General features: G+C 52.5%; 3 protein-coding genes across 5 annotated transcripts; 1 reads left to right on the forward strand and 2 right to left on the reverse strand.

Moving 5' to 3' along the window:
• Nucleotides 1-642: 642 nt before the first annotated feature.
• HSD11B1L (hydroxysteroid 11-beta dehydrogenase 1 like) lies at nt 643-5,626 on the reverse strand. 2 transcript variants are annotated; one of them, XM_042893138.1, is made up of 8 exons: nt 5,580-5,626; nt 4,894-5,021; nt 3,908-4,038; nt 2,656-2,767; nt 2,434-2,525; nt 1,388-1,481; nt 1,084-1,249; nt 643-1,011 (listed from the first exon to the last, which is right to left on the reverse strand). In XM_042893138.1, exons 2-8 carry the CDS (start codon nt 4,976-4,978, stop codon nt 816-818), a joined length of 876 nt encoding a protein of 291 aa, XP_042749072.1. In that variant the 5' UTR covers nt 4,979-5,021; nt 5,580-5,626; the 3' UTR covers nt 643-815. The 2 variants fall into 2 exon arrangements, with proteins under 2 accessions (XP_042749072.1, XP_042749073.1); XM_042893139.1 differs by lacking the exon at nt 5,580-5,626 and adding an exon at nt 5,158-5,549.
• Nucleotides 5,586-8,223, forward strand: MICOS13 (mitochondrial contact site and cristae organizing system subunit 13). Its single transcript, XM_042893140.1, is given in 6 exon segments — nt 5,586-5,660; nt 5,663-5,710; nt 5,712-5,758; nt 6,448-6,604; nt 7,277-7,328; nt 8,021-8,223. Coding segments are annotated over 6 exon segments (477 nt in total). The 3' UTR covers nt 8,119-8,223.
• A 536-nt stretch (nt 8,224-8,759) lies between these two features.
• On the reverse strand, nt 8,760-18,111 carry LOC122192565 (scaffold attachment factor B1-like). Of its 2 annotated transcripts, XM_042893136.1 has the most exons (14): nt 17,704-18,111; nt 14,998-15,098; nt 13,529-13,678; nt 13,360-13,436; nt 13,024-13,163; nt 12,411-12,502; nt 11,926-12,032; nt 11,280-11,573; nt 10,868-11,005; nt 10,357-10,399; nt 9,825-9,946; nt 9,503-9,615; nt 9,369-9,420; nt 8,760-9,121 (listed from the first exon to the last, which is right to left on the reverse strand). In XM_042893136.1, exons 3-14 carry the CDS (start codon nt 13,610-13,612, stop codon nt 8,992-8,994), a joined length of 1,392 nt encoding a protein of 463 aa, XP_042749070.1. In that variant the 5' UTR covers nt 13,613-13,678; nt 14,998-15,098; nt 17,704-18,111; the 3' UTR covers nt 8,760-8,991. The 2 variants fall into 2 exon arrangements, with proteins under 2 accessions (XP_042749070.1, XP_042749071.1); XM_042893137.1 differs by having other exon boundaries at nt 13,529-15,098.
• Nucleotides 18,112-18,117: the final 6 nt, after the last annotated feature.

Raw genomic sequence — 18,117 nt, forward strand, 5'->3', positions numbered from 1 at the left:
GCCACAGCGGGACCCGGCGAGGTTCGGCCCGCCGCCGTTTGACCGTTCGCATTTCTTCCATCGCCGATCCCGACGCCGCTCCATCACTGTCAGCCCTCGCTCTGATCTACAAAGAATCTTAAGTTTATTTAATAAAAGTTTTACTTCCTAAGTAACCCGGCTGCCCCCTGCGTGCGCCGCCTGGGGTTGGGGCGGCCCGGGGCCGTTCGACGGCTGCAGCGCCAGCACCGCTTCGGGGAACCGGAGCAGAATCGGAGCGGAACCGGAGCGGATCCGCCGCTTACGCACAGCGCACCCGGAGCGCATCGGCGCGCCACGGCCCCACGAAGCCCCGCCCCCCAGAGCTGCTCAGCCAACGGGCAGCCGGCAGCAGAGTGGCTCCGCCCACGAGAGGAGGAGCTACGCGCCGCATACTACTGCTAACCAATCAAGGGCGCGGGGCGGGCCTCGCGTCACTAGGGCGGTGCTAACGTGGACCAGGAACCAATAGGAAAGCGCGAAGCACAGCGAGATTTGCATAGACCTCGAGTGCCAGCTAATCCGCTGTCGCCCGGGGGGCGGGGCTTAATCCCGCAGCGGCAGCTTCCGGCTCGGGCGCTTCCGCCGCCGTCGCCGTGCCCGCAAGGCGCGGTGCCGCCGGTCCGCACGGGGCGCCCCGAGGCAGCGGCTGAGGGCAACCGGCTTCGCTCCTTTCAGGCCCGGCCCCGGGCGGAGAACGCGAGACACAACCGAGCCTGTGGGGCGGAGCGAGGGGGGCGGCTGCGGGGTCTGGAGGAAGATGGGGGGGCGATCACTGCACGCGGATCCCCGCGCCGTCAGGGGCTGCCGTGGTTCGAAGCGCTGTGGTTGTAGAAGCTCTGCAGCACGCGGGGGTTGGGGAGCAGCACCCAGAGGCCGTGCACGTGCCGCAGCCACCACGGGTAGAAGAGCTCCGGCAGGCGGGCGGCAGCGCCGCGAATGATGGCGAGCGCCGCTTCTGGCGCAGGAGAAGCAGTGATGAAGACTTTGCCCCTGCGTGAGACCAGCAGAGCGTCAGGCCGCGCTCAGACACACGCGCACACACACAAACACACAAACACACACCGGGTCTTTTCCAGCGCCGTGGCCGTGTCGATGAGGCCCAGGATGCACAGCGTGATGGAGACGTTCCTCTCCTGCATCATCAGCTCGTGGCGCAGGGAGCTGAAGAATCCGTCCAGTGCAAACTTTGTGGCTGAGTACGAAGTGGTGAAAGGAGTGGGAATCTTCCCTGGAGGGAAAAAGAGAGAATGAAGAAACGTCCAGTGGGGAAGAAGCCCAGCCTGCCTCCGTCCTGCTTGCTACAGCTCGAGTGTGTGCTGAAAGCGGCGTGGTGCGCAGGAGCTGCAGCTCAGCCACACACACTGACCTGTGAGGGAAGAAACCACCACCACCGAGCCGTGATTCTTCTCCAGGGTGGGCAGAGCTGCTGTTGCGAGCGCCACGTAACTAAAGAAATTCACCTGGAAGGAGGAGGGCATGCAAGGAGAAAAAGAGTGCTTGGAAAGGAACCCACAAGCCGAGAGAACAGAAGCGACAGGGAGCCTGGCTTGGATGTGAAATTGGAAACGCAAGGAGGAAAGAATCATCTCATCTAGGATGGGTGGGGACAAATGTTGCACCATGAGCCCTTCAGATCCCGGGCACAGCAATGGAGAAGTCAGGAAATGTACCTGAAGGCCCCACAGTAACATTTCCTGGCAAGCGAGGCTGCTGTCCCTAATTTTCTGTGTGCTGGTCTCACTCTGCATCCCCTGCTCAGCCACAAGGACCAAAGCAGTGCCTCACTTTGCTCCCGGCTGAGCTCAGACCACCAAGGAAGCATCCCTGCTCTGCCAATTGCAGGGACTTCCTTACTGCTGCCCCAGGCTCCCTGCCCTGCAGCAAACACACACTTCCCACCATCAGTCACCCAGTGGCCCAGCTAGGAGCAAAGCAGCACAGCTCTTCATCTCTACAGTCCCAAAATGCCCCACCATGGGGAAGTCCTGTGTCCGAGCAGAGGCTCAAACAGCAAACACCACTGCCAGCCACCACAGCGTGCTCTGCAACAGAACCTGCTGTAGCTGGGTGGGAATGTTTGCTCCTCGCCTGCTGGCCTTCCTAAACACAGCACACGTTGGGCAAGGACCCACAGCAGGCCAAGCCCAGCAGCTCTAGACTGAGGACAGATAAAGAGGATGGAAGGAAGGAGAGAAGTCAGCTCCTCCTGGGCATTCATTCCTCTGCACACAGCAACACAGGTGAGCAGAACACTGAGGAGAGTCAGGAAGTCTCCAAAGCACTGGACTTGAAACACACACAGCAGTTGCTCTCAGCTGCTGCCATAGATCTGAATTTGCCTCTGAGCCCCTCCAGGTTGTCCCAGGGGAAGCAGAATCGCTGCACTCCATGAGAACTGCTGGGAATCCTCACCTCCATGAGCCAGCGGCTGTGCTCCACATCTCCACCCCACATCTGGAAAGGGGAAATGCCAATGTGGTTCAGCACCAGGTAATCCAGCCCTCCTGTGGGCAGAGACAGCAGTCAGTGGGGCGGCCATCCCGAGGATGCAGTGCAGCAGCCCCTCACACACTCACACCCTTTCCTCCCCCAGCAGAAGACATTTGGGGATGGCGCCGTTCTTGTTCTGCTTACCCAGCTTTTGGACGGCGAACCGAAGCACCCTATCAGGCTCGGAAGGGGAAGACATATCAGCTGGGATATAGAAGGCTTTCTTTGCTCCGAGACTCAGGCATTTCTCCACCACCTGGGAAAACAATGCTCTCCCAGTGATTCAACAGCGTGGGGTGCAGGGAAGGAATGGCAATAAGGGCAGTGCAAGGAGCTTCTTCCCGCTCACTGCCGTCACTAAGAAGCAACTCTGGACAAAGATGCCCCTCGATGTAAATCTGCCCCTATTCAGTTCATTTTACATCAACACTCCTGCCCACAGCAGCTGAACGGAGGGCTCTTAACAAGACAGAGATTCAATCTAGCTTGGAAAGGGATCGAGACCCATCCGAAAAAAGGCCACCTTCAGAAGAATGCTTCTAGAACTCGGGTTACAGACTCACAGAGTGAGATCTCACAGGTCCCTGAGTTCCAACCATCTTTGGTTGATCCAAAGTTTTGGCCTCCTGCAGCGCTCAGCTCTCAGAGCTGTTTTGCACTGAGGGCTGTGTGAAGGTTGCCTGGCACACAGCTGGCTCTCTGGTGAGGCGACGTCCCCACGGGAACTGTGCTCACTGCTCCAGCTCTCCTTCTGCCTCATTTCACAGCTCACAACTCTCCTGGCAGGGCACTCATCCCGAGGTCTGAGAGATCTGCTCGATGTGGATGCAGGCTGCACGGGGCTGTGGGCACCCAGCACTGCTGGGAGGCGTCCCTGCCTCTGGGCAGGTGGAGCTGGGTGATCTCAGAGATTCCTTCCGACCCAAACCACCCTATAATCCTCTACACACCGCCCCATAAAGAAGTCTCATCTTCAAGACGGTCAGACATTGCACAGAAAGGTTGGGGTGTCTGTAGCAGCCACAGACAGGACTGACTCAGAAAAGCACCTCACACAACTGCAGCTCCATTCTCCCCTTTGGCGGAGCTCCCTCTGGAGCACAGAGCCCCGCTGTGCCGTGGCAGTGCCCTCTGGTAGGAGAAACACGCACTGCAGCAGCACTGCTGTGTGACAGCACAGTAACCCACCCGGGGTCACTGCAGAGAAGGGTGGCACAGAGCAGTGCCAGCACGTGGGGCTCAGCACACATCGCTGCTGCTGTCTTCTGTTGTTCTACAGAAACCACAAAGCAGCCCCTCGGCTGGTTTTGTGCAATGCTGCTTCTGAAGGAGAAAACACAACGTGCGTCCAAAGCCCAAAGCCCCGCCGTCCTCTCTCACCCAACGCAGCCCTCACCTCCTGCAGCACAGCTTCCCTCCTGGCAGTCAGAACAATTTCAGCCCCAAACGTGGCGTAGTGATAGGCCATCTGCTCCCCAATCCCTGCGCTGGCTCCGGTCAGCAGGACGCGGGCACCAGAAAGCTGCTCTGTTTGTGGGAGAAGACGCAGCACAGCACAGATCACTTCCACAAAGCAGCTTTTTGTTCTACAGAAGCTGTGCAGCACAAACAGAGCCCTGGGCCTGCAGCAATCCCCCTCTACTCAGCTCTTGTGAGTACTGTGTCCAGGCCTGGGGGCCCCAGCACAAGAAAGATGCAGAGCTCTCGGAACAGGACAGAGGAGGGCACTGAGATGAGCAGAGGGCTGGAGCACTGTGAGGAAAGGTTGAGGGAACTGAGCTTGTTTAGCTTGGAAAAGAGAAGGCTCCATGGAGACCTCATGGTGGCCTTCCAGTACTTGAAAGGAGCTTATAAACGGGAGGGGAATGGCTGTTTGTGAGGGTGGATGGTGATGGGACAAGGGGAATGGTTTTAAACTGAGGCAGGGGAGGTTTAGGTTGGATATGAGGAAGAAGTTTTTCACCCAGAGGGTGGTGAGGCACTGGCACAGGTTGCCCAAGGAGGCTGTGGATGCCCCAGCCCTGCAGGCATTCAAGGCCAGGCTGGATGTGGCTCTGGGCAGCCTGGGCTGCTGGTTGGCGACCTGCACACAGCAGGGGTTGGAACTGATGAGCTTTGTGGGCCTTTGCAACCCAGGCCATTCTAGGATTCTACATCTGTGTTCCCTTGGATCAGTTTGAGTTCAGTCACCCCTCCTGTGCTCAGCCACACAGGAACAGTTCCTGAGCCCAAAGCTTGCAATGAAAAGGGAAAGGCAGTGGCAGAGGCTATCAGCTCCAGTACAGCCACGAGTGGGAAGAGACTGCAATCACAGTTTGGCAATTCAAGCAGTTCTGTTACACTGCATACATCCCAGTTTGGGCTGAGCCCTGGTCAGCATACCTGGCTGGAAGGTGTCCCTCCAGAAGAAGGCAAGCAGCACAGCCAGGCTCCCTGCAGCACAGAGCACTTTTCCAAAGGGCTTCATCTTCCTCCACGCCGTGCAGAAGGGGAACAAAAAGCTGCTCAGGCTGTGGAGGTGAGGCAGAGAAGAACCAGAAGCAAATGTGGACGTCAGCAGTGGGAAAACTGTGAAGGGACGCGAGGAAGCGGGCTGGGAGCGCAGGGATTCCACAGCGGAGGTTCAACCACTGAGGCTGTGCCAACCTCTGCCCGGTACTCTGCGGGGAGCCGGGCACCGCCTCCAGACGGCACGGCGCACATTGGCGCCACCCGATCCCGCTGCCTTAGGGTTTGGGAAATCCCCGCTTTGCGGGCGTCACAGCCAGCAACACCGGCACCGCCCCGAAGGCCGGGAGCCGCGATAACGGCATCCGAAGGGAGGAAATAACAGCACGGGGCGGGGCTGCGCTGCTCCCCCTGCCCGGCCTGCGGAAAAGCGGCCCGACCCGCGCCGAACGAAGGCCTCGTTAACTCAGCATCAACCTCACAGCTGAGGTGTTCACCACAGCGAACGGCGCTCCGGGTTGACGCAGGCACCGCAGCGCGATGAAACAGCGGAGAGAACCGAGATCAGCCCCGCGCCCACCGCGCCGAGCGCCAGGCCGCCCCCCAGCCCCGACCCTCACCCCCAAATGGCGGCGGGCGCAGCTTCCCGCCCACGTGACCTCGCCACCATGGCGACGGCCGAGACGGAAGCGTACCCCTCACTTCCGGTCACGTGAGGCGCTCCCGGCGGCCCTCGCGGCGCGGGCCCTCGCGCTGCCCTTGGTGCCGCCATGGCCGCCCGCCTGCTGCCCGTGCTCAGGTCAGTGCCGCGGGCGTCGCCTCCCTCCGGGGCCGCCGAGCTGCGGTTGGGCCCGGCGCTGCCCGCTCCGCGGTTCTGCCTTTCGCCCCGCTCGGACCGGGGCGCGGAGCGAGGCGGGAGAGCCGGCCCGGCGCGGTGCCGTCAGCGTGCGGCCCCTCCGGGCGACTGCGAGTGGGAGCTGGGGGCGAGCGGGGCGCGGGGCTCCGGGCGGGTGAGCTCAGTTGCCGTAAAGCTGCGCTGCTGGGGCAGCCCGGTGTTGGCCGGGCTTCGGTCGCTGCTGCTGTGGGTCCCATTCATCCGGGCGGTGAGAACGATGGCATTGCGGCGGTGAGGCGTTGGCGGGGTCGCCGTCCCTGGAGGAGCTCGGAGGTGCGGCACTGAGGGCCGCGGGGTCTGAGGGCTCCGTTCTGTGCTGTGTCCCCACTGCTGAGTCCTTCCGTTGCTTTTCTGCGTCGGCCTTTCTCTGCTCAGAGTTGCGGTGCTTCTCCGTTTTCAGAGAGGCAGACAAAGTGCGAGCAGATTTCTGACAGGTGAGGGATGTTTGGTGTAGGGGAAGGGACGGCAGAGCAGCAGCCATCTGCTCTCAAACGCCTCCAGGGACGGTGACCCCTCTGCCTCTTATCTGCCCGAGAGAGATGCGGTGTCACTCCTGATGCAAACTGAACTGTGGCTGCTTTTGGTTCCTTCAGGTTTGTCATCAAAGGAAGCCTGGCCGGAGCTGCTGTGTACGTGGCCTACGATCAGGGGCTGCTGGGCAGCGGTGCAGAAGGTGCTGAAGCCCTAAAAAAGGCTCAGGCAGCTCTGCCTCCTGCAGTCAGAGAGTGGACGAGTTACATGGGCTGGGAGGTGAGGATGGGAGGTGAGGATGGGAGGTGAGGACGGGAGGTGAGGATGGGAGGTGAGGGTGCACAGATGAGCACAGCAGATACTGAGGAGCAGGACACGCTGGGATGATGGTTCAGGTTCCAATGACGTTGGCAGTTTTGCTGTTGAACCTGAATTTTGCATTGAGGGTTCTTTGAGGAGGGTTGAAACAGAAGGAGGATGACTTTCAGAGCGTAGTGGGGAGAATTCCCAGGTCTTACTTGGAAGGAAAGAGGCAATGAGCCCAGGCAGGTCAAGGAGGGGACTGCTGGTTTGCTCTGAGGGGAGATTTCAGTGTGTAGTAATAGTTCTAGGCTGTTCTTTGGGCTTAAAAGTTCAGGCCAAGATTCTCCTGGTTTGAAGTGTTTAAAATCTTCAGGAGCCAAAGAGTCTTTTCCATATTGGAGTCTATTCTAACAAACCCGCAGCTGCCAGCAGTGCCTCAGTGTGAAGCACTTCCCTTCTGCTGTGTGCTGCAGAAAAGAGCCAAGCCCTTAGCCAAGATCTCAGCCAAGATCTCAGGGCAATGGCTGATGCCCTTTGAGGCTTAGGGAAGGGAGCACAAAATGCTTTGAGATGTGAGTCCCAGAGCCCCTCCAGGTGAGGCAGCCCTGTCCCACTGACACCCCACTGCTGATTTCTTTCTCTTTCCAGCTCCCGCCCGCTCCAAGTTTGGACTTTTCCCCCTCTGATTCCTGGAATAAAGGTAAAATCGCTTTTCATGTAGTTGTGGGGAGGGTTTGATGAGTTTGACAAGTGATCAGCTTGTCAAAGAATCATAGAACGGCCTGGGTTGAAAAGGAACTCAAAAGATCATCTCAACTCGGTCGCGTTTCAGCACTGCCCTGTAAGAGTGATGATGTGGGAGGAGCTCTGCATCTGGGAGCAGAGTTCCTCCAGGTTCCACCGCGAGCAGGCAGTGACTGTGGGCAGTTCACTTCATTTTCAGGTGTGAAATCCAAGTAGAGTGGCCACAGAACTGTTCTCACATGAGTGTGCCTGAACTCACCCTCTGGTTTTTCACAGGAGCTTTCCCATGATTGCTGGACAGTTAGGGATGTTTGGAGGCCAAACATGTGATAAATATGATGAGGATTTATAGTTCTTATAAATAACAGCAAATAACCTTCACAGAGCTGTGGGGAAACAGCCCCCCTTCCTGTGACATCACCTGGGGTCTGCAGCAAAACCAGAAATGAAATTGAATTCTCCCAGCTGCAGTTTGTTGTGGTCATCTGAACTTCGACTGGTGCTGCTGGGACAGCATGAGGCTGTACTCGAGCTCCATGACAGTAATCTGCATTTTCCTCTGTCTTTGAAGAGATCCACGGTGCTGAGTAGCCATAGATTGGCCTCGAGGGATGCTTTTCTGGGGATAACTCTCCTCTTTCCTCGCAGGCGTGCACACGGTGATGTCTGCCCTGTCTGTGGCTCCCAGCAGGGCCTGCGAGTACACAGCAGAGGGCTGGAAGTACATGAAGGACCTGGTGAAGTGAACCCGTCCTCTGGGCGCAGCTCTGCGCTTCTGTCCGTCCTGTGCTGGTCCTGCTGGAGGGCAGCTCAGCCAAGCGAGGGCTACAATAAAGGACTTTGGAAGCTCCTGTTTGGCTGGGGTTGCTTTTGGCACGCAAACTGCACCCGCTGCTTCGTGTCTCCTTAGCGGTAGGTGGCTCGCATGCAGAGCAACAGTTCTGTGCTGAGGGAGAACCTCTGTCTGCACCTGTGGTGACTGCATTTTTAAGAACAGCCAAAGGTACCCAAGCACAGCTAAGAGCCATTGCTCATCTCCATCAAGGATTGCTGGGGAAATGTAGGTCTTGGAATTGGAGCAGCTTTAGACTGCCTTGATGTAGCAGAGGCCAAGCAGGCGTAGCTCCCACCGTGAAACGAAGAGAAAAAGATCCTTCACCCCTCGCCCTCGCTTTGTCCAAACTTTACCTAGCATCGTCACCAGCATGAAAAAAATTAGATTGCAGTGTTTAATTAAGACTGAAAGTAACGTGGCATGGCAGTGTGCTGCTGGGAGCACGCTGCTAGTGAAAGTGCAAAGGCAGTGGGGTATTGCAGCTGGGGAAGAACATTCTGTGCTTCAGCTGTGGCCAAACACATCGGTGTCCCAGGGACGAGTGAAGCCATCAACTGTAAACTGTTTTTTATTTGTGGAAAATGGAATGCTTCATTAACAAACATTTTTAAATGAGATATGAACAACACGTTACAAAACGAATGAGTTCACATTGTATTGAGTGACGTAATATGGCAGCAGCTTAAAAAAAATTACACTTACAGTGACCCATGAGCTCCAAGGAACGGTAACCCCGGATGACAAATCAATTTCAGTTGCCATGTAGCATTAAAAATTAAAACATTCAGTAGCGACGGTTGAACCGGGGGTCGTTGGGTCTGCTTGCTCTTTCCTGGCCAGCAAATCCCTCTCCTTGCATCCCTCCTCCGTGCATCATCTGACTTTGGTTCCCGCCTTGCATGAACCCTCCTCGCCTGCAAAGTGAGGCAGATGGGTTTGGGTTTGTTTTCTTGTGACTCCAGTAGTCGGGTTGAAATAAAGGATGTGCTACGTTATGAACCACAGGAATATTCTGTCATCCCTTGACGTTTCACTAACAAACTGCAGAACTGATCAATCCCCTACAAATGCTTCTCTGGCTCATTTAAATGCAAGGGACTCACCCAGAAAGGAAAGGAAACGGAAGACGAAGAAACGCTTTGCTCTTTTTAAGCTCCTTACCCTGACATGCCTCCACGGTGCATCACGTGGCCAGGTCTCCCTCTACCTCCACCTACAAAAGAGTGGAAATGATTCCTTCATACCCACGGGGCTCGTTTTGCTTTGTGTCCCAGCAGGCCCCACAGGAGCGTTACCTTGCCATCTCTCGTGATCCCGTCCCATCATCCCTCCATCCACGCTGCTCTGCCACGAACGCTCTTGGTGCCCTTCAAATTTCCTCCCGTGCTCCCCCCAGTCACGGCCATCTCTGCAGGAAGAGCCCGAGTTACTTCTGCACAACAGCAAGAACCCGGCGGGACAGCAGGCGCTGCTGCAAGGAGCGAGCTGGAAGAGCTGCTCTTGTGCAGAGCGCCTGGCAGAGAGCGAGGAGGGAGGCTGTGGAAAAGAACCGCGGCAAGAAGCGCATCTACAACATTCAGCAGCTGCACAAGAAGTGCCGCAGCTCAGAGCACTGACCGTGAGGGCGGCGGGATCCCTCTGCTCTCACTCATCCTCCTGTCAGAGCCGTAGCTGCCCCAGCTCTCCCTGGAGTCCCGGGAATGGCGCTCAGGTCCCCCGTGGCGCTCGTCTGGGTAATGCTGCAAGGCCAAGCACATCTGTGAGCCCGTATTCCCTCCTGGTAACTTCACCATATTCCTCTCTGCCCAATCCTGCCCGGGACCCTCACAATCCCACAGCTCAGCCATCAGTAAGAGCCACCTCTCACTGCCTGCCTCTCAGGAACACACCAACCCACTGAGCTCTGCCACCTTACAGAGCTCATTTTGGGGTATTTGTGGTATTTGTGCCCTCTCTGAACGACCTCTCATCACCCACCTCTCTGATGCGCTTGTTTGGTTTGCTGTGTACCTGAGTTCTATAGCAAGTCAAAAACAAGGCAATCCTGTCACTGACAGATACTTCTAGCACTATCATCCTAATCTGAAACTACAGCAAACCAGGTTGTAAGAGTTGAGACAGTTCTACAGGTCTATAAAAAGCAACTCACTTGTCCGTCGCGATCTCCCATCATTGTCCTCGATCCATCTCTCCTACAGACACACAATTAAAATCAAACTGTGGTTGGAAAACACTGCAGTTTTAACAGTATCTACACATCACAGATAGAAAATCCTGTTTCCATGTGCTGCCAGCATTGCCTACAAATGGGGTAGGAACACAGGAAGCCACAACACTTGAGATTCCTGGAAAACCTAGCTAGCCCAGAAGCATGAAACCACATCCTCCATTAAGGTGCTACAATACTATTTCAAAAGCTGTTTTTTTCCCCAGAAGCTTTCAAATTGCCAAACAGCAGCACCAGCACACTGAGCAGGTGCTCAACAAATGCTTCACTCGTGGCACAGAACATTTCTCTTTGGTTTCATGAGAGAATCTTCACAGCTACTAAATCACGCTTAAAGAAGGAAGCGCAGAAGAAACACCCAGTAAAGAAAACGCAGCAAAATGTGATACTGCATGCCTCTGATTTCAGACAGCACAGCACAGCTGACACCCACCTGTCCAGTGAGTGGTCCTGGTACCGGCCGCGATCCCTGTGGTCGAAGTCGTGGAAGCGGTCCTGGCGGCCGAAGTCAGAATGGTAGCGATCGTTCATCGCCATCCGCTTCGCTTCAGGCCAGTACGGATCGTCCCTCCTGACAGAGAGAATATGCTTGTTTTAACCCAGTTGGTGACTTTTGATATTTGTCCCCTCCCCTCACGCTGGGCAAATCAAAAACGCGCGTAACAAAGCTCAGAAGCAGGAACAGAACTCAGACACAGGAGCACGGCTGAGGTTTCACATGCCGTCAGCTCAGGCCAAGCAGCGAGCGCAGCTCCGAGCAGACACACACACACAGCTCTCTGAGGGCAGGCTGGAGCCACAGCCTGGCAGCCCGGCGCCCTCCTCCTGTCCCTCAGTGCCTTTACCTGCCATCAATATCATACGGCCTTCTCATGGCAGAGCGGCGTTCCTGCTCGTAGCGCAGCTGCTCGTGCTGCCGCCGCAGCTCCTCCCTTTCCCGCTGGATGCGGTCCTGTTCCCTCCTCCTTTCGTGCTCTATGTGCATCCTCTCTCTCTCCAGTCTCTCTCTCTCCATCCGCTCTCGCTCCAGCCGCTGCCTTTCAATTTCCAGTCTCTCCCGAGCGATCTCCAGCCTCTCCCTTTCCTCGCGCTCTCGGATGGTCTGCAGGTGCTGCTGCCTCTCCCGACGCTCACGGGTGCTGTTTTAGGAGGATGAAAGGTTACAGGTTTGTATTTCAACAAAGGAAGTTAAAAAGGAAAAAAAATATATATAAAAAACATAAAACCACAGTGACTGCAGATTTGTTGAGCTCCTCAGTTATATCACAGCAATGTATGTACTGCGACTTCACTGCTCCCAGCGCACCACCCGCGGGGGGAAATAATCCGATACGGACAGAAGTTGAATCCAAATGCCTCAAAGCTCATTGCTTCTACTCAAATAAAGTATCAAACACATATTTTCCCCCTTGGTCATTTTCATTAAAAGAAGACTGCACCGCTCCTAGGAAGAAAAAGGATTTCAGCCAAGCTGAAAACTGCTGCTCTTACCGGCGCTGCTCGGCCTCCCTCATCTTCCTCTGAGCCTTGATCTTGTCGAAGGGCACGATGCCTTGCCTCTCCCTGCTCTCCGATTTGCGGTCCTGGCTCTTAACACTCTGCATTTGACACAGGACAGAAACTCAGCAGAGTGCGTTTACAAAAGGCCCAGTGCTGCACAGCGCTCTGCTTCCATTCACGCACATCTCAAAGCTCTGCCCCCACATTTTGCTGTTACTTTTTCTTTTTTAAACATTGCAGACCCACAGCATAATAACAGAAGACCTTCCCTTCCCACATTGAGTTTGGCAAGATTTCACTGCTGAATATGTTATCAGCCATATGAAAAATATTTGACTAATTAAGAGCTAAATCTGCATTATAGAAACCCTAATTAGACTGATCAGCAGGACAAGCGTAGGGCACGTGCAACTCAGTGGGATTCCTGCTCTGTTTCTAAGGAAAACCCATGTACCATGCATCCCAAGCAGACTCACTCTGTCTTTTGATGTAGTTGATGTTTTCACACTGATAACAGGCTCTCCTTTGGATTTATCCATTACCACCGTTCTCTCTGTTCCTTTACTCCCTGTACAAATCAGAGGTTGAGCAGAAAGAGGTGTAAGAAATAACAGCACTACACAACACGTGCAGCTCATCACTGTGCACAGTCACCTCCTCTACAATTTAAAACAGGTCCTTAAACCCCTGCTCAAAATGCGTTTCTTCACTATCCCAAGAGTCAGCATTAAGGCTGACACAATGTCAGTGCTCTCCCAAGACCATCCACTCTTGGATAGTGACAGGACAAGGGGAACGGCTTTAAACTGAGACAAGGGAGGTTTAGGTTGGATATGAGGAGGAAGTTTTTCACACAGAGGGTGGTGAGGCTCTGGCACAGGTTGCCCAAGGAGGCTGTGGATGCCCCAGCCCTGCAGGCATTCAAGGCCAGGCTGGATGTGGCTCTGGGCAGCCTGGGCTGCTGGTTGGTGACCTGCACACAGCAGGGGTTGGAACTGATGAGCATTGTGTTGCTTTGCAACCCAGGCCATTGTAGGATTCTATGATCCTATGAGAGATTGACTGTGAAATGAAGAACAGCCATGTTACCTGACTTGGAAGATTTAGGCTGATCCGATGAAGAAGACTTCTGTTCATCCTTCTCTTTCCTTTCTTTTTCATCTCTGTCTTCAGTCTTTTTGGAGTCGTCTTTCTGGTCACATTTCTCATCCCTTTTACTACTGCTAGGCCTACAGGCAGATGTTGATATAGATCAGATTGATATTCAGGAAGAGAGAAACTAACAGAGTTTTGATTGGCTGAGATGAGGTAGTTACAAACACACACTTTCACTTTCTGGATGTTTGTCATTAAAGTTCTGTTTAACAGTTTCTCCTGACAAATCAACACACAGAACCTCAGGGCAGGGGATGCTGAAGGCAGTACCTCTCGCTGGCTGTTTCTTTCTTCGACTCATTCTCCTTTTTTTCAGTCGGTTTCTTCCCAGCAGGTTCATTTTTTGCCTGAAATTTATTTTGCACATCAGCTGAGATCGTGGTTTCAATTACGCGCACAACTCGATGGCGGCGACAAATCTTAGAGGCTCAATACTCACTTTTTCCACAGAAATGATCTTCCCGTGCAGCTCCGTTTTGTGCAGGTGAGTAATGCACTTTGTGGCTTCCTCAGCTGTAGACATGGTGACGAAGCCGTAGCAGCGCGCGCCGGGGCTGCGGGCATTGGTGACCACCTTTGCACCGACCACCTTTCCCAAAGAAAACACGCGTTACGCTCACAGCAATGAGGGCACAGCCCTACCAGCAAGGAGCACTCAGAGCATCCCTGCTGCAGGCCAGGGCACGCTGCTGCCGCTCATAATGATGTCGTCATGTCAGCACAGAGATGACAGAGTGACATCCGTAGCTCTGCTTAGGAAAGAGGAGTTTCCCCCACAAACAACTTGAAAAAGCCTGCTTAGAACACTTGCTTTATAAATGGCACCTGCTGTCACCAGTGTGTGCACAGAGGCATCGCATTAAAGCGGAGCTGAGCACGGAACGTACTTCTGAGCTCTTGATTCATTTAGCAGATGGGCACCGACTGCTTGGGAGCTTCAACCTCCACCAGTGCTTTGTAGCAAATGAGAGTAATTTGATTTACATGACCACGCGGCGTTGTGGCAGCTAAGCAGCTGCAAACGTGAGATGAGCTTATTTTTTCCTTACATGTTGAACCCGTTGTGTATCTCTATGATCAATGCATTCCAGCTCACCAGCTGGAATTCTGAACAAATAAATGGAAAGGCAGCATTGGTTTTTTTAACTGACATGGGGAAAGAAGCTTCTGTTACTCTTCTGACCGTCAAACCCGATGCTGTGACACTGAACCCATTGCAGTGCTTACTGGCAGGTCACAGCTCACACTCTGCAATGTTTTCTCAGTTAAACATTCAGTAAGGCATTACCAGCAGAGACTTCTCTAACTACAACCTGCTGAGAAAGACATCTTTAAATGGGCTTCAGAGGCCTGAGAGAAATCCTTAGGAATCAGCTCCGTGCAAGAAATGTCATCAGCTCTGACAGCAGTGTTCTGTGCAACCAGTTCTTCCTATTTTGCAGCTGAGATGGGGTGAATTCATAACAAATGCAGTAGAAAATAACAGTGCCCAAGTGAGCGCATTTTAAAGCAGTTATCCACTTCAGACAAAGGAAAACCTTCAGGTACTGAGGCAATTCCTCACGTACACCCCATAAACAACATTATCAAATACTGCATTATCCTACTTTGTCCCAGGAACACATTTAATAAGCAGCATTCACTGCTTACTGCGGGTTCCAATGAGTAAAGGCACCACCACAGGACACAGAGGGGTATGTAAGCAGTCGCTGTCTGTTTATATAAGGACTGAAAAAGGAATTTTGTTTTTGTTTGGAAGAGATAAAATAAAACTGCAGCCATTTGCCATGAACTCACGCAGGTTTTTCTTCCCTCTGCAATCCCACCGACATTTTCAGCAACAGAAGCACACCAAGTCTTACAGACAGTTTATGCTGAGGGGAATATAAACAAACAAACCAGCCTTACCTTCCCATATTTGCTAAACAGATTCTTTAAGTCTGTAGCTCTGGTGGTGGAAGCAAGTCCACTCACCCAGAAGTTTCTCCCAGAACCGCCAGCAGCGCGACCTAATTAGGAACACAAACAAAACCACAGCCCGAATCCTGATTAGTTCTACTATTCCCATATTTAAAAAGAACAGTTCCACAAATCCCATTTTTCAAACCACAAAGCAAAGCATAAACGTCACCTCCCAACAACTCGTATTCCTGAAGGCAACGAGGAGTCCAAACTCTCCTAAGATGGAGCAACAAGCTCTGGCACGTGCAACAGAGGGATGCTGTTCCCTCCATCGTTCCTCAAGGCAGAAACTGCAGAGATGAAGTAACTGTGGCCCTGCAGAACGTGTCTGGATCCACCCCAGCAAGTCGGAACTTACAGGAAAAGACTGAAGACCTGCGAGGGCTGTGGGAACCGAGTCAGCACCCACAGGTACTCAAGTCTTGCCCTTGTCTCCTTGATTCCTAAGGAATCAGAACTGGATGCAGATTAACTGCACCTCAAGGAAAAACATTCACCATAAAAACAAGAACATATCTTCCTAAGTGCCTGCCTGCATGTCGCTCATGTTCAGGGTGTGAACAGTTGAGCTACGACCTCAGTTACTGCAGTCAGAAAAGGGTCAGCATTCAGCTATGCAGGAACTACAGAACACCCACCAGTTTGACATCTGAACTGGTTTGCTAAGTGGTTGCATCATTGTCAAGTCTGAGAACTCGTGGTCCAGAGATTGAGAAAGGTTCAAGCTAAATGCTCACAGATGTTATCTCTGACAGGGAGAGATGATGTCTCCCTGCAAACATCTGTTATTGCTGAGTGATTGTGTTGTGCTCATCTCTCTAAGGAGCAACCAGCAAGCCTGGCCAGCTCCTCTGTAATCTCACTGATTCCTGGTTGAACTTCTGTTACTGGTAACTGTGCTAGAGAAAACCAAACAAACAGGGAATAACCTTTATCCCTTTTTAAAACAGTCTGATTTATGCAAGTTCTGATGGTTGCCTGTTTGCATGGAGCTCACACCAGGACACTATCCCAGCCTCCTCTGAAATCTCTTTAGGAGCTCTGTATTGCTCTTCACAGCATTCAGTCCCACAGGCTTCTGAGACTGGAGTGCAGCAGGTCTCCCTACATCCATCTGCTTCTAAAACACCTTTTTGGTGATGGAAGGAATTTCTCAGAACTGTCATCAATGGGGAGATGCATCTTTCAAAGGCAATCTGAAATGCTCTCCTTACTCAGGTATCTTTCTCTCTCTTACTTCTTCATGTGAGAGCTGCCACCTTCCTGCTGCAAACACGAGCTCTGCAGGGAATTCTGTCACATTTGTACAAGTTCCTGTGAAAGTAGGCAGGGATTTGTAACAATCTCTTAAAAGAAAGATGACACAGCCCAAAACGTGCTGCAGACTCTGTGTAAATAATAGAACCTGTTAAACGGTCCTTTAAATGTCCTGAAATAAGAGTAAAAATACGGATGAAAGGTGAACAGATGTGGATGGAGCTAATGGCGAGGTCTGGTCGCTGGCACAGACAGGCATAACTCAGAATCTGGGTGGAAGCAGTTGATGACGAGTTCAGTCTGTGCTGCAAAACCTAAAGCCGTGCAAATCCTTCCTTTCCAATCAGCAGACAGATCTCCTAACGAACTTCTTGCCAATTACAGAACTGCTGGGACTTCAGCACTCACTGCTTTGAACTCTCTGCTGCACGCAAGGCAGTTCTAAGCTTTCTGCCTTGGAGTGGTAAGAGAACAGTGTATAACCAAGATGTTATAATTGCAATATAATCAAAAGAGTAAGGCAAAAGCAAACAAGGATCGCAAAAGAGAATAAGTAGAAGAGCTTACCCTTGGGTTGAGCTCACTAGAAGATACCAAAAGAGGAGGATCTCCAGAAGAGATCCTTCCCCTCTGGTAGCCAGCTCTTAAATAGGTCCAGGAGGGGTGCAGCCTGGCTCCACCCCTTCCAGCAGCACAGGTGAATTGCCTTCACCTGTGCTCCTCTGGCTGACTCAAGGCTCACCTCAGGTGATTAATCAGAGGTTCAGGCCGTGACTCAGCAGTTCCCATACAAACAGAAAAGAGGAAAGAGAAGTAAAGGCTCAGCAGAACGTGCATTAAAAGGAAGAAGCACAATGAGAAGAAGGAGCAGGCAAGGCCTCCCGTGGCACTGCTCATCTAGAAATGCCCGTCCTGCTGATCATGCATATTGGCACTGGAAACAGGATCGGAGCAGATGAAGATGTAAGAGCCATCGATCCAACTGGAAGACATGAAACTTGGAGCATTTGTGATGCTTCAGTACGTGAATACAAGACTGTGTGTCATTTCCACGTAACAGGAGATGGTGTAAAGAACCACAAGGAAAGCAATCACAAAAGGCTTTGGACTCACTAACAGCTGCTGGTATCAGAGCCATGAAGGACATATTTGTCACAGATCAGCGCCTACCTTTGGAGATCAAGACACAAACAGAATGGGCACAACGCAAAGCCTTGCGAAATGTATCAAAGAGAAGAACATTTTGGCATAACTGCATCTTTAAAAATCCAGGAAAACAAGAAAATAATGAAATTTAAGAACGGCAGAGACTTCAAAGCTTTCACAACAAAAGGCCCCAACAAAAAGGAGCTTCACTGACATAAATGCCAAGGTTCGCTTTTTAAGGATACATACCCTTCTCGTCTTTTGAGATTAGCTTTGTATCTCTGTCCTCCTCCACAGGGCTAAAGACAAAACAACACGTTACTCAAGTCAGAGAGAATAATGACTACTGATCAGTTATTTAAAAAGCTAAAATTAAATACCTACCAGAAAATACGTTGCAAACAAAAATACACCTTTACATACTCGATTTAAGTAATCTGACATGAAATAAGGGGAGTCAGATTCTTAAACAGAATTATATTAGGAAGAAGCTTACAAATCAGAGTAATTTAAGAAAACAACCTTTGAAGGTTGAGGAAGGAAAGAAATCAAACCCTCTGCGCTTAACCAAACAACGACAATTCTGCACAAGGAGAAATCAAACCGATTCTTTAGCAATAGGCTACAATTTCAGAGGCGCGGTGGCCAATTGAAGGACTTAAC

This window comes from Lagopus leucura, unplaced genomic scaffold, assembly GCF_019238085.1.
Source record: "Lagopus leucura isolate 7727_CA_CO unplaced genomic scaffold, USGS_WTPT01 145-2_obj-0_obj, whole genome shotgun sequence".
Classification (NCBI taxonomy): Eukaryota; Metazoa; Chordata; class Aves; order Galliformes; family Phasianidae; genus Lagopus; species Lagopus leucura.

Coding starts and splice junctions, on each gene's coding strand:
- HSD11B1L (XM_042893138.1), bottom strand. CDS start 4,978: ATGAAGCCCTTTGGAAAAGTGCTCTGTGCTGCAGGGAGCCTGGCTGTG. Junction 4,039..4,893: donor GAGGGACACCTTCCAGCCAG/GTATGCTGACCA, acceptor TCCCACAAACAG/AGCAGCTTTCTGGTGCCCGC. Junction 2,768..3,907: donor GGGAAGCTGTGCTGCAGGAG/GTGAGGGCTGCG, acceptor TTGTTTTCCCAG/GTGGTGGAGAAATGCCTGAG.
- LOC122192565 (XM_042893136.1), bottom strand. CDS start 13,612: ATGTCTACAGCTGAGGAAGCCACAAAGTGCATTACTCACCTGCACAAA. Junction 12,503..13,023: donor GCCTAAATCTTCCAAGTCAG/GTAACATGGCTG, acceptor TGATTTGTACAG/GGAGTAAAGGAACAGAGAGA. Junction 10,400..10,867: donor CAGGACCACTCACTGGACAG/GTGGGTGTCAGC, acceptor GTGTGTCTGTAG/GAGAGATGGATCGAGGACAA.